The sequence below is a fragment of the Scomber scombrus genome, chromosome 21 (genome assembly GCF_963691925.1).
Source record: "Scomber scombrus chromosome 21, fScoSco1.1, whole genome shotgun sequence".
Classification (NCBI taxonomy): domain Eukaryota; kingdom Metazoa; phylum Chordata; class Actinopteri; order Scombriformes; family Scombridae; genus Scomber; species Scomber scombrus.
The window spans coordinates 6,999,827-7,015,269 of NC_084990.1; the positions used below are offsets into that span (position 1 = coordinate 6,999,827).

A 15,443-nucleotide genomic window follows, 5' to 3' on the forward strand; every position below is an offset into this window, starting at 1 on the left:
AACTGGTATTGCTATCAATGGTTAACCTGGCTATTTCTGGTTTTATGACTTCTTGAACTGGAACACATCATTCCCAGCTCTGACTACCAGCATCCGAGGTAAATGGAACTCAACACATGAGTGCTTGGGATTCCCTGTTAGCCTAATGCTTACATAACACATGTCCTCTCTCTCTCTACGCTCTCAGTGCCTAATAGAATGCAACACCCCCACCCCCCACCCCCCAGCCCACCCCCACCCACACAAACACATACACACCCTAACCCTCCAAGAAAGACATGAGAGTGCTAACCGTCTTATTTAACCCTCCAAGAAAGCAAATACAGTACATGTATTTCCCAATGTCATTCTTGAGTTGGCTGCTCATTGTAAGCTTGGTAGGGGACACTAACACCCCAAATGCACTGACTGAAAAAATGTAGTGTTGTGTGAGTGTACTTTTACTTACATATAAGCATGTATTCTACAGCCCTCAAATGTGATTTCCTTCTGTTCGTAACAAGCATTGACAGGTTTGTGAATGGTAGCATTTGAGACCGCCGTACAGCAGGAGGGAGCGACATGTCCTGGACCCCTTGGCAGAGGGGTGTAACATTGAGGATGCACTATAATGCAACATACATACAGGCTAAGTTTTCTTCATTTACATGATACAATTTATATGATTTTCTTAACTCTTGAAATTGCACACCCAATATAGACAAAGCCACACTCACCTTGTGCACAAAGGAAAAGCAGCATGGTTAAACATGAGAGACTTCCAAAGCTAACAGAGAACAGCATCTTGTGTCCTGGGATGTGTCTCTTAAGACTAGAAATCTAGTAAAAGTGAATGATGAAGAGCTTCTCCTGGAGTAAAGCAGTGACTTGCGAGAGGAAGAAATGTTCCTATGTGGAGGACATAATCATTCCAGAGAAAGCGGAACACAGCTGTGCTGGGTGGTTACTCAATGTTTCCTCCCTAAAGGGATTAAAAAAAAAAAGTATTGTATTGAACCGGTATGATGTGTTGAAATCACTGTGAGGCAAAAAAAGATATTTCAATGTTAAAACCACAAATGTGGAAATAAAGAGAGGTGATATGGTGAAATGTAGCCATGGTGTCAAAACAATTAATTAAGAAATTGTATTGCTATAAACACATGAGTATTTCAATGTTAAATGTCGTATTGTTAACGCCTTGTAAAAGGTGATGGCTACATTTCACTGTTTCACCTTTCTTTACTTCCACATTTGTGGTTTTAACATTAAAATATTTTTTGCCTCACAGTGATTTCAGCACATCATCCAGTTGTACAGTATGTACAATGCATTTTTTAAATCCCTTTAGGGAGGAAACATTGAGTAACCACCACAGCTGTGTTCCTCTTTCTCTGGAATGAGGGGTTAAAACTTTAATATGCCCCAAGCCAGCAGCTCCTATTCATTTTCTACTAAGCAGCAAACCCCTGGTAAAGGAGAATGATGGGATAGCCAGCGATGACATCAGACAGGTTGTGTTCAAATAAACAGCCTGTGACCTGAAAGATTGGGACAGGACACCTGTCATATATTTATTGTATTTAAATAAAACACCAATCAGATGTAGAACCTGCATCAGCCACCTATTGGTACTTTTTAGTGACATCACTGTGCTCAGAACATTTTTCAATGTCAACTTTTGACCTCCTTTTCATCAATCATGTATAACATTAAAATGTATCATATATGAAATTATAGTTTTGGCATGTATATAAATATTTTATAATAAGGATGTTTAATGACTTTTCAATGAGTTTCATTGACTTCTTTGGTGAAAAAATTATGCAAATTCACCATTTTAGCCTCTTCAAGATACAGGTAAGTGTTTCTGTTTAAAACTGCAGATCTATTAGTTATCACTTATTTTCTGAAATATTAAAGACACTGAACACTTAATATATATATTTATATATTAATATATTATATTTTCCTTGATTCCAAACTTGAAAATAAGTCATATTTTAGAATAACTCACTACAGGTGACAGATTTCATAAGATGAAAAATATACATCAGTATTTTCAGTGATGTGTGTCCCAAGCTGTGAATACAGCATATCAGTACAGAAACAGCACCAAGACAAATTTTTTCACATCTTTTTTAATTTGCTTATAAGGTAGTACAATTTTTGCAAAGCCATTGGTAAATATGTATTGAAAAATAGAGAAAGTAAAACATTTGATCAAAGTTAGAAAAGTTTAACAGAAATTAGCGCCACCATTCTGCTCAGAAGGTCATGTTGCATCATCCTCATCTTGGTTATTGAAAGCTTTGTTCAAGCTCTGTACACATTATTCCTTTCTGTGGAGCAAAAGAGTTCATATCAGTTTGGTTAGTTCAAAGTCCCACATTATAGAAAACATTTTCCCACATATGCTGCATTCGATTGTTGACTTTTGACAGTATATAAAAAAGTAGACATGAATATAGAAACACAAAATAATCAAGAACAGGATTTCCTTTTTAGGTTTATTTTAGCTGTAAATTTAAGAGTGTGTTCTCCAGACTTACCTGTCTTAACCTCTCAAGTCTCTGTTGGAGCCAGTCAGCAGTTGGATCCACACAGTATTGCTTATTCTGGTCCGTTGTAAAGCTGTAGGGTTGAAAAGACAGATTAGAGACCAAAATAACATTTATATTTCATACAAACAAGTTGTCTTAAGTCATGATAACAGTATTAACTATAAAAGCATACTATAACATTTTAACATTTCTTACTTTATTACTGAGAGTTAGTTGACCCCACTTTCATGTCTGTACATTAAGTATAGTTCTAAAGCTAGGAGGTGATTAGCTTAGCTTAGCTTAGCATCAACACTGCTAACCCGACTAACTGAATTACTCCAAGTAGGACCTCAAACCAGACTAATTAATACATGGTATCTCATTTATTTAATCCATACACAAACAGAGATGTAGAAATGACAATGTATATGGTTTTAGAGGTAGTTGCATAATGTAACAGGCTCTTGATGATCAACATGGTGATGACAAGACTCTAGGAAGTAAATTCATTCCCAGGTGTACATGAGAAATAGTGCATCATAAAACCACAAACTGTAACTTTTACATTTCTGTTTATGTACTGGTTTTATGCTAAGCTAAGCTAAGCCAATGCAATTAATGTAATCATAAGGTGTCAGTCCTCTCATCTAAGCCTTGGCAAGAAAGCAAATTTCACAAAATGTTGTCCCATTTCTTTGAGGCTATTGAGGTCTATGCACCTATGTGATTTCAGTATGTAAAAGTAGCTTGTAGAGAGAGGACAAAGTTTTTGCTCACATTGAGTGTTTCTCATTCATGAATTAACACATCATGAGATTCCTTGAGGTCTCACAAACACGTTGAATGCATTTTCTTTCTCATAAAACATTTCTGAAGTTGACTTTCTAAAAAAACATCTGTTTACTTGCAGGCATCTAATTCCTCACTGTCTTTACAGGTACATCTCTGCATATTTCAGTGCTTTTCCTCCATCTGTCAATCAGTAACATAACATCACACCAATGAGTGGATTGTGCATTGTGTCAGATTAGGATCTACTCTTGACAACATGCTCCATGGGGCATAGTAGAGAGGACAGTGGAACAAAAAGTTGCAATACAGTGTTGCACCACAGCTTATGGTTTGCAACATGGTCCTGTGGAACATGTGCAAGATGCCATAATATTGGGGAATGTAAAACGATGTGGTTGAAAGGGGCTCAGTCAAAGCAGGCCAACCTAAGACTACATTTAATTTCTTAACCAATGTGAGTAGCCTTGTTCACAGTCTACATAGTGTTTAAATACAGACAGGTGACCTATTAAAAGAAAAACCAACATAATGTGTCTTATTAAGGTGTTGGATTACAACATACTGCCAGAACAGCTTCAGTACACCTTGGCATTGATTGTCCAAGTATCTGAACTCTACTGGAGGGAGGAACACCATTCTTTTAAAAGATATTCTCTCATTTGGTGTTTTGATGACAACATGCCCCCCACAGCTTAGTAGAGTTTCTACTTTGTGGCTTGGAGTGAATCAAAACACAGACATCATACTGTCACTTAGGTGTCATCTTCTGACTGAAAGTAAGAGTAAGACACTTCATAAATGTTTAGTCCTGCTCTGAGGTACGAGTGTTTTTAGTCCTCAATTGACTGAGCAGCGTGATTCTGAAAAGTTCTTCACATTTAATCTTGTTTGTCTGCTCATGATTAGCTTTGTTAGTGAAATTGATCAAACACACCACAAATACAGATAGAAAACAAGATTTTGTGTCAGTGAATACTTTCCCCTTACATGTACGCCTCTATTGTACAATTTGCGAATGTGATTTCTTTCTGATGAAAGCAGCTGATGACAGCATAGTTGATGCGGGCTTTTGAGGTGTTCGTACAGCATGTGGGTATGTGTCCAACTTCTTGGGACTCATTTGTGGTACACTGAAATCGCCCTACAACACAGCACATACAGACATAGAATAACATTAGTACAGTAATAAGATACTATCAGTTAATTAGGACATTAAGATGTGCTGCATCAACATACAAATGCCATTCAGCCACATTTGTCAGTTATAAGAGCTCAACAATAAGCACTATGGTATGTGGGTTAAAGAAGACAAAAAAATTCTAATTGCTAGCTACTATGTCTAGAGTTTCTTTTTCTTCAGTGTAACTTTATTCTTTAAGTTTTCCTTCGAAAAGTAGAGTTAGTTTTCTAGATAAATAAAAGACATTAATTCTTGTATAAGTATAGGTGTCTGTATTCTGTAATAGCCATCATTCAATTACAGAATACAGGCCGCTGTCTGTGGCTCAGGAGGTAGAGCGGTCGTCCACCAATTGGAAGATTGGCGGTACGATTCTCGGCTCCTGTCGATGTGTCCTTGGGCAAGACACTTAACATCCTAAATTTCTCCCGTTACTGTGCCAACCGTGTGTGAATGTGTATGAATGGTTAGTTTTCTACTGATGAGCAGGTTGGCACCCTGCGTGGTAGGCCCTGCCATCAGTGTGTGAATGGGTCAATGAGACGTAGTGTAAAAGTGCTTTGAGTGATCATAATGACTAGAAAAGCTCTATACTATATAAGTAGTCAATTTTACCATTCATTATTCATAGTGCCTTGGCAATAATATACAGTTACAGTCATGCCAATAACGTTATTTGAATTTTTATAAACATATGGTTTTACCTATTTATGTCATAGCATTTCTTGCTATCCAATACAAGTGGTTATTTACTTAACCCTTTAAACCAGGAATACAGTGATAACTGATAATAAAGTCTCATCAGATATTCATGTTAGACTTCAATCTGAGCCTTGAAACATACAGTTTACATGCATATTCTGTTATCCTTCAAAAGCTACTTTACTCACTAGTAGGCAAAGACACACTCACCTTGTGCAGGGAGAAAAAGCAGCATGATAGAGCACATGCAAAGCAGTCCAAATCTAATGGAGAAAGCCATCCTGAGTCCAAGGTGATCAACGTGTCTTTGTACAGTAAAGATCTGGTAAAAGTCAACCACTCGCTGGTCTTATACGTTCTGGTCACAGAGCGGTAGATCTCTGACTTACAAGGTAAACACTTCTGGGTATAAATGCTGCAAATAGGAGGAAACACACACCCTCTCATTGCTCATGCAGAGAGGAAGCAACGCCTCTGTGTTTGTTACTGGATGATCAAAGTTCCTCGTTAAAATGACCTCAGTGAAGGCGTAACGGGCGGCCGGTCACACAGGGTGTATGGGTCCACCACAGAGAGAAAAACAAAAACACAATTATTACTTCCAAATCTAATATCCACAAACATCTAGATCAGGAGATCACAGTGTGATGATTAAAAAGCAGGAAGAGAAAAGAACAGAAACGCCTCATTAACCAGTGATTCAGGTCCTTTTTTTAAGTATCCAATAATATAATAGTTAGTGTCATTTTTAGACTTACAATTCATTAAACTGGTATTTAAGTTCATAAGACTCACCTGTATAGCTGCCTTTAAGATTGGGAATTGATGTAAGCCATGATCCTGCTGTATCACTCACACGCTCATGTTAGGGATTTTCTTACTGTGCTAAAACCTTTTAAACAGCAAAATCAGCTGGGCCTTAAAACACACAGAAAGTGGCAACTGGATGCAGCCAGCAGCTCCTATTCATTTTCTACTAAGCAGCAAATCCCTTGTGAGGAGCATGATGGGATAGCCAGCTATGATGAGCATCAGACAGGTTGTGTTCAAATAAACAGCCTGTGACCTGAAAGATTGGGACAGGACACCTGTCATATATTTAATGTATATAAATAAAACACCAATCAGATGTAGAACCTGCATCAGCCACCTGTTGGTACCTTTAAGTGACATCACTGTGCTCAGAACATTTTTCAATGTCAACTTTTGATCTCCTTTTCATCAATCATGTATAACATTAACATGTATCATGTGTGAAATTGTAGTTTTGGCATGTCAATAAATAATTTAAAAAAAAGGATATTCATGACTTTTCAATAAGTTTCATTGACTTCTTTGGTGAAAAAATGATGCAAATTCGGCATTTTAGCCTCTTCAAGATACAGGTAAGTGTTTCTGTTTAAAACTGCAGATCTATTAGTTATCACTTATTTTCTGAAATATTAAAAACACTGATCAACATTTGGGGAAATATTTATTCCAATTCTGTTCAACTCCACATAAAACTCAAACAAACTCTGTTGCAGGTGGATATTTGAGCTTTGGACGGAGTGTGCTTTACTAGTTGTTTCCCAGCAGTCTTTATACTATAAGGTAGGCAATACTGACTATAACTTAATCCTACAGACATGAGACTAACTTTCAGCAACAAAGTGAAGAACTGTATTTACCAAAATGTAGCTGATATTATATTTTCCTTGATTCCAAACTTGAAAATAAGTCATATTTTAGAAGAACTCACTACAGGTGACAGGTTTCATAAGATGAAAAATATACATCAGTATTTTCAGTGATGTGTGTCCCAAGCTGTGAATACAGCATATCATTACAAAAACAGCACCAAGACAACATTTTTTTTGCAAAGCCATTGGTAAATATGTATCGAAAAATATAGAAAGTAAAACATTTGATCAAAGTTAGAAAAGTTTAACAGAAATTAGTGCCACCATTCTGCTCAGAAGGTCATGTTGCAACATCCTCATCTTGATTATTGACGGCTTTGTTAAAGGTCTGTACAAATTATTCCTCTCTGTGGAGCAAAACAGTTCATATCAGTTTGTTTAGTTCAAAGTCCCACATTATAGAAAACATTTTCCCACATATGCTGCATTCGACTGTTGACTTTTAACAGTACATCAAAAAAGTAGATATTAATATAAATCATCAAGAACAGGATTTCCTTTTTAGGTTTCTTTTAGCTGTAAATTTAAGAGTGTGTTCTCCAGACTTACCTTTCTTAACCTCTCAAGTCTCCTTGGGAGCCACTTAGCAGTTGGATCCACACAGTATTGCTTATGCTGGTACGTTTCCAAGCTGTAAGGTTGAAAAGACAGATTAGAGACCAAAATAACATTTATATTTCATACAAACAAGTTTCCTTAAGTCATGATAACAGCATTAACTGTTAAAGCATACTATAACATTTTAACATTTCTTACTTTATTACTGAGAGTTAGTTGACCCCACTTTCATGTCTGTACATTAAGTATAGTTCTAAAGCTGGGGGGTGCTTAGCTTAGCTTAGCTTAGCTTAGCATCAACACAGCAACCCGACTAACTGAATTACTCCAAGTAGGACCTCAAACCAGACTAATTAATACATGGTATCTCATTTATTTAATCCATACACAAACACAGATGTAGAAATGACAATGTATATGGTTTTAGAGGTAGTTGCATAATGTAACAGGCTCTTGATGATCAACATGGTGATGACAAGACTCTAGGAAGTAAATTCATTCCCAGGTGTACATGAGAAATAGTGCCTCATAAAACCACAAACTGTAACTTTTACATTTCTGTTTATGTACTGGTTTTATGCTAAGCTAAGCTAAGCCAATGCAATTAATGTAATCATACAGTGTCAGTCCTCTCATCTAAGCCTTGGCAAGAAAGCACATTTCCCAAAATGTTGTCCCATTTCTTTGAGGCTTTTGAGGTCTATGCACCTATATGATTTCAGTATGTAAAAGTAGCATGTGGAGCTCCTGGTGGACAAAGTTTTTGCTCACATTGAGTGTTTCTCATTCATGAATTAACACATCATGAGATTCCTTGAGGTCTAACAAACACGTTGAATGCATTTTCTTTCTCATAAAACATTTCTGAAGTTGAATTTCTAAAAAAACATCTGTTTACTTGCAGGCATCTAATTCCTCACTGTCTTTACAAAAAACCCACGTTCTTTTCTCCTGCAAAGTCCACAAAGTTTTTATGGCATAGTGACTCACGAGTTTTGTCGCAGCCCAGTAGCAAGGACAGTGGAACAAAAAGTTGCAATACAGTGTTGCACCACAGCTCATGGTTTGCAACATGGTCCTGTGGAACATGTGCAAGATGCCATAATATTGGGGAATGTAAAACGATGTGGTTGAAAGGGGCTCAGTCAAAGCAGGCCAACCTAAGACTACATTTAATTTCTTAACCAATGTGAGTAGCCTTGTTCACAGTCTACATAGTGTTTAAACACAGACAGGTGAACTATTAAAAGAAAAACCAACATAATGTGTCTTATTAAGGTGTTGGATTACAACATACTGCCAGAACAGCTTCAGTACACCTTGGCATTGATTCTCCAAGTATCTGAACTCTACTGGAGGGAGGAACACCATTCTTCCAAAAGATATTCTCTCATTTGGTGTTTTGATGACAACATGCCCCCCACAGCTTAGTAGAGTTTCTACTTTGTGGCTTGGAGTGAATCAAAACACAGACGTCATACTGTCACTTAGGTGTCATCTTCTGACTGAAAGTAAGAGTAGGACACTTCATAAATGTTTAGTCCTGCTCTGAGGTACGAGTGTTTTTAGTCTTAAATTGACTGAGCAGCGTGATTCTGAAAAGTTCTTCACATTTAATCTTGTTTGTCTGCTCATGATTAGCTTTGTTAGTGAAATTGATCAAACACACCACAAATACAGTCATAAAACAAGCTAATGTGTCAGTGAATACTTTCCCCTTACATGTACGCCTCTATTGCACAATTTTCGAATGTGATTTTTTTCTGATGAAAGCAGCTGATGACAGCATAGTTGATGCGGGCTTTTGAGGTTCTCGGACAGCACGAGGGTATAAGTTGAACTTCTGGGGACTCATTTGTGGTACACTGAAATCGCCCTACAACACAGCACATACAGACATAGAATAACATTAGTACAGTAATAAGATACTATCAGTTAATTAGGACATTAAGATGTGCTGCATCAACATACAAATGCCATTCAGCCACATTTGTCAGTTATAAGAGCTCAACAATAAGCACTATGGTATGTGGGTTAAAGAAGACAGAAAAATTCTAATTGCTAGCTACTATGTCAAGAGTTTCTTTTTCTTCAGTGTAATTTTATTCTTTAAGTTTTCCTTCCAATAGTACAGTTAGTTTTTCTTGATTAAGAAAAGATGTTAATTCTGCTGTTGGAGTTCCGTAAACAATTCAAAATATTTAATACAGAAATGTATAAGTATAGGTTTCTGTATTCTGTAATTGTCAACTTTCATTACTGATACAGTGCCTTGGCAATACTTTGTGTTATGATCATGCCAATACAGCTATTTGAATTTGATAAAAATTAGGTTTTACCTATTTATGTCATAGCATCCAATTTCTTGATATCCAATACAATGTGTGATTTACTTAACCCTTTAAACCAGGAATACAGTGACAACTGACAATAAAGGCTCTCATCAGATATTCATGTTAGACTTCAATCTGAGCCTTGAAACATACAGTTTACATGCATATTCTGCTATCCTTCAAAAGCTACTTTACTCACTAGTAGGCAAAGCCACACTCACCTTGTGCAGGGAGAAAAAGCAGCATGATAGAGCACATGCAAAGCAGTCCAAATCTAATGGAGAAAGCCATCCTGAGTCCAAGGTGATCAACGTGTCTTTGTACAGTAAAGATCTGGTAAAAGTCAACCACTCGCTGGTCTTATACGTTCTGGTCACAGAGCGGTAGATCTCTGACTTACAAGGTAAACACTTCCGGGTATAAATGCTGCAAATAGGAGGAAACACACACCCTCTCATTGCTCATGCAGAGAGGAAGCAACACCTCTGTGTTTGTTACTGGATGATCAAAGTTCCTCATTAAAATTCCCTCAGTGAATGCTTAACGGAGTGAAATCTCAGACAAAAAAAAGTTTTGAACGTTTGAACCATGACCTTTATTGTCAAGCCGCAAGTTGAACCGCACATTTAGCTAGCTATACAAAATGAGATTTGTGGAAAATGTAGTGATTGGGACAAGACACCTGTCATATATTTATTGTATATAAATAAAACACCAATCAGATGTAGAACCTGCATCAGCCACCTGTTGGTACTTTTTAGTGACATCACTGTGCTCAGAACATTTTTCAATGTTAACTTTTTATCTCCTTTTCATCAATCATGTATAACATATGTGTATCATATATGAAAGTGTAGTTTTGGCATGTCAATAAATATTTTATATTAAGGATGTTTAATGACTTCAATAAGTTTAATTGACTTCTTTGGTGAAAAAATGATGCAAATTCACCCTGTTAGCCTCTTTAAGATACAGGTAAGTGTTTCTGTTTAAAACTGCAGATCTATTAGTTATCACTTATTTTCTGAAATATTAAAAACACTGATCAACATTTGGGGAAATAGTTATTCCAATTCTGTTCAACTCCACATAAAACTCAAACAAACTCTGTTGCAGGTGGATATTTGAGCTTTGGACAGAGTGTGCTTTACTAGTTGTTTCCCAGCAGTCTTTATACTATAAGGTAGGCAATACTGACTGTAACTTAATCCTACAGACATGAGAATAACTTTCAGCAACAAAGTGAAGAACTGTATTTACCAAAATGTAGCTGATATTATATTTTCCTTGATTCCAGATCAAGGAATTTTTAGAAGAAGATTTAAAAGAACTCACTACAGGTGACAGATTTCAAAAGATGAAAAATATACATCAGTATTTTCAGTGATGTGTGTCCCAAGCTGTGAATACAGCATATCAGTACGGAAACAGCACCAAGACAACATTTTTCACATCTTTTTTAATTTGCTTATAAGATAGTATATTTTTTGCAAAGCCATTGGTAAATATGTATTGAAAAATAGAGAAAGTAAAACATTTGATCAAAGTTAGAAAAGTTTAACAGAAATTAGCGCCACCATTCTGCTCAGAAGGTCATGTTGCATCATCCTCATCTTGATTATTGAAGGCTTTGTTAAAGGTTGTTACAAATTATTCCTCTCTGTGGAGCAAAACAGTTCATATCAGTTTGGTTAGTTCAAAGTCCCACATTATAGAAAACATTTCCCACATATGCTGCATTCGATTGTTGACTTTTAACAGTATATCAAAAAAGTCGACATGAATATAGAAACACAAAATCATCAAGAACAGGATTTCCTTTTTAAGTTTATTTTAGCTGTAAATTTAAGAGTGTGTTCTCTAGACTTACCTTTCTTAACCTCTCAAGTCTCCTTGGGAGCCAGTCAGCAGTTGGATCCACACAGTATTGCTTATTCTGGTCCGTTGTAAAGCTGTAGGGTTGAAAAGACAGATTAGAGACCAAAATAACATTTATATTTCATACAAACAAGTTGTCTTAAGTCATGATAACAGCATTAACTGTTAAAGCATACTATAACATTTTAACATTTCTTACTTCTATACTGAAAGTTAGTTGACCCCACTTTCATGTCTGAACATTAAGTATAGTTCTAAAGCTAGGAGGTGATTAGCTTAGCTTAGCATCAACACTGCTAACCCGACTAACTGAATTACTCCAAGTAGGACCTCAAACCAGACTAATTAATACATGGTAACTCATTTATTTAATCCATACACAAACACAGATGTAGAAATTACAATGTATATGGTTTTAGAGGTAGTTCCATAATGTAACAGGCTCTTGATGATCAACATGGTGATGACAAGACTCTAGGAATTAAATTCATTCCCAGGTGTACATGAGAAATAGCGCCTCATAAAACCACAAACTGTCATTTTTACATTTCTGTTTATGTACTGGTTTTATGCTAAGCTAAGCTAAGCCAATGCAATTAATGTAATCATATGGTGTCAGTCCTCTCATCTAAGCCTTGGCAAGAAAGCACATTTCCCAAAATGTTGTCCCATTTATTTGAGGCTTTTGAGGTGTATGCACCTATGTGATTTCATGTAAAAGTGGCTTGTGGAGCTCCTGGTGGACAAAGTTTCTACTCACATTGAGTGTTTCTCATTCATGAATTAACACATCATGAGATTCCTTGAGGTCTAACAAACGTTAAATGCATTTTCTTTCTCATAAAACATTTCTGAAGTTGACTTTCTAAAAAAACATTTGTTTACTTGCAGGCATCTAATTCCTCACTGTCTTTACAGGTACATCTGTGCATATTTCAGTGCTTTTCCTCCATCTGTCAATCAGTAACATAGCATCACACCAATGAGAGGATTGTAAATTGTGTCAAATTAGGATCTACTCTTGACAACAATGCTCCATGGGGCATAGTAGAGCGAAATAAAGCTTATATGAACACAATCATGTCCTCTTTGCTGGATAGGCTACTGTATCTCAACAATGTCATGTCAGCAACATAAGTTAAGAGGAGGTATATTATAAAGGGGAACTGCACAGTGGAAGAAAAGGTGCAATATAGTGTTGCACCACAGCTCATGGTTTGCAACATTGCCCTGTGGAACATGTGCAAGATGCCACATTATAGGGAATGTAAAATGATGTGGTTCAAAAGGGCTGATTTCAAACAGCTCTATCCAAGTAGACCAACCTAAGGCTACATTTAATTTTTTGATTCCCAGGAGTGATTCGGAAAAGTTCTTCATATTAAATATCATGTGTTTGCTCATGATTAGATTTGTAGGTGAAATTGATCAAAAACACCACAAATACAGTTAGAAAACAAGCAACAACAATGTGTCAGTGAATACTTTCCCTTACATGTACGCGTCTATTGGACAATGAGAGAATGTGTCTATGCTCTGATGAACGCAGCTGATGACAGCGGAGTTGATGTGGGCTTTTGAGGTGCTCGTACAGCACACGGGAAGTGCCCTCTTGGTACGCTGAAATCGCCCTGAAACACAGCACATACAGACACAGAATGACAGTAGTACAGTAATAAGATACTTTCAATAAATTAGAACATTAAATTGTGCTGCATCAACATACAAGTGCCATTTAGCTGCACTTGTCAGTTATAAGAGCTCACAAATAAGCACTATGGTATGTGTGTTAAAGAAGACAAAAATAATTTAATTGCTAGCTACTATGTCAGGAGTTTCTTTTTCCTTCAAAAAGTACAGTTAGTTTCTTGATTAAGAAAAGACGTTAGTTCTGCTGTTCGAGTACCATAAACTGTACAAAATATGTAATACAGAAATGTATAAGTATAGGTGTCTGTATTCTGTAATTGTCAACATTCATTACTGATACAGTGCCTTGGCAATACTTTGTGTTATGATCATGCCAATAAAGTTATTTAAATGTAATAAACATTTAGTTTTACCTGATGAGCAGGTTGGCACCATGCGGGGTAGGCCCTGCCATCAGTGTGTGAATGGGCCAATGAGACGTAGTGTAAAAGTGCTTTGAGTGATCATAATGACTAGAAAAGATCTATACTATATAAGTACAGTCAATTTTACCATTCATTATTTATACAGTGCCTTGGCAATAATATACAGTTACAGTCATGCCAATAACGTTATTTGAATTTTTATAAACATTTAGTTTTACCTATTTATGTCATAGCATCCAATTTCTTGCTATTCAATACAAGTGGTGATTTACTTAACCCTTTCAACCAGGAATACAGTGATAACTGATAATAAAGTCTCTCATCAAATATTCATGTTAGACTTCAATCTGAGCCTTGAAACATACAGTTTACATGCATATTCTGTTATCCTTCAAAAGCTACTTTACTCACTAGTAGGCAAAGCCACACTCACCTTGTGCAGGGAGAAAAAGCAGCATGATAGAGCACATGCAAAGCAGTCCAAATCTAATGGAGAAAGCCATCCTGAGTCCAAGGTGATCAACGTGTCTTTGTACAGTAAAGATCTGGTAAAAGTCAACCACTCGCTGGTCTTATACGTTCTGGTCACAGAGCGGTAGATCTCTGACTTACAAGGTAAACACTTCTGGGTATAAATGCTGCAAATAGGAGGAAAACACACCCTCTCATTGCTCATGCAGAGAGGAAGCAACGCCTCTGTGTTCATGGCCGTAGCTACCATTGAGGACATCGAGGTCATGTCCTCTGTATTTTTTCCTTTTCCACCCACTTTTACCATGTCAAAAATCAGTACATCAGTCTATCCACTCAGCGCTGTTTTCAGTATTGAATACATTCCGTTTGTTTATTGAGAGAAAACCAAAACCCAAATCAATGAAACTCCGCTCCATGTTTTTACTGAAAGTTTCTCTCTCACACACACACACACACACACACACACACACACACACACACACACACACACACACACACACACACACACACACACAAGCTTCAACACTGTCGCAACAACATGTTCAGGACATTATTAACTTACTGAAACTAGATGTTTATGTTTCTGTCTCTACACAAACTGTTAAAAAGCGTTAATGCTACGTTAGCAAATAGTGAAAAGATGAGGTGTTTTTATTTGGTTGTTACTGTTGAGAAGTGTGGTCTGTTTTTGGCTGACAGTTTCTTGGTTTGATGTTTGCTTCTCCACACAACATGAACATAAAGGTTTTTTTTCCTAAGAGTAAAGTGAGTCATCATTGGTAGTAATCTAATCTTTACAGCTATTTAAAGACGCTATATGTAAGAACTTTAGTATAAAACATTCACAATTTAACCAAAACATTTGACATTGTTAACAAGTAACAGTTTTGACAGTATGTCAGAGACATCTATGTATTGGGTTGCAGAGATATCGACTAAGTTAGCATCCTAACAAGCTAGCCCCAGCCGATCGTGTCTCATAATATCACCTTGTACCTCTAGGCCATAGTGAGTCCCAGCTTGCCCTGGGAAAATGTAATATTCTATAAACAAAGCTGCTCACATGGGGTCAAACCATATGATTTTACAATTCCTAACATTGCAGCACATATTGCACAGATGTATGTTGCAAACTTTCTTCTTGTTAACTGATGTTGCAATGTGTCCTCAGGTTAACCAATTTTGCTGACATTAGAGTCACTATAGCGCCCAGTTTGTTTTTAAATTAGCTAGCTAAAAGAGCA

At 36.7% G+C, this 15,443-nt stretch overlaps 2 protein-coding genes across 2 annotated transcripts in view; both read right to left on the reverse strand.

Moving 5' to 3' along the window:
• Nucleotides 1-2,102: 2,102 nt before the first annotated feature.
• LOC134003783 (eotaxin-like) lies at nucleotides 2,103-5,754 on the reverse strand. Its single transcript, XM_062443118.1, has 4 exons — nucleotides 5,410-5,754; nucleotides 4,305-4,458; nucleotides 2,532-2,613; nucleotides 2,103-2,321 (listed from the first exon to the last, which is right to left on the reverse strand). The coding sequence occupies exons 1-4, from the start codon at nucleotides 5,477-5,479 to the stop codon at nucleotides 2,280-2,282; spliced, it is 348 nt and encodes a 115-aa protein (XP_062299102.1). The 5' UTR covers nucleotides 5,480-5,754; the 3' UTR covers nucleotides 2,103-2,279.
• Nucleotides 5,755-6,660: 906 nt separating this feature from the next.
• Nucleotides 6,661-15,443, reverse strand: part of LOC134003782 (RNA-binding protein with serine-rich domain 1-like) — a 31,547-nt gene continuing 22,764 nt past the window's right edge. The window contains exons 9-10 of the mRNA XM_062443117.1: nucleotides 7,431-7,512; nucleotides 6,661-7,228 (exon numbers count right to left, since the gene is read on the reverse strand). The gene's annotated coding sequence lies outside the window, so the exon portion shown is untranslated. The remainder of the gene's footprint in view (nucleotides 7,229-7,430; nucleotides 7,513-15,443) is intronic.

Excerpts from the sequence above, each read along its gene's own strand:
- LOC134003783 (XM_062443118.1), bottom strand. The coding sequence starts at position 5,479 with ATGGCTTTCTCCATTAGATTTGGACTGCTTTGCATGTGCTCTATCATG. Across the intron at positions 4,459-5,409 it reads GCTTTTTCTCCCTGCACAAG|GGCGATTTCAGTGTACCACA; the intron begins GTGAGTGTGTCT and ends GCTGTGTTGTAG. Across the intron at positions 2,322-2,531 it reads GACTTGAGAGGTTAAGACAG|AAAGGAATAATGTGTACAGA; the intron begins GTAAGTCTGGAG and ends TTTGCTCCACAG.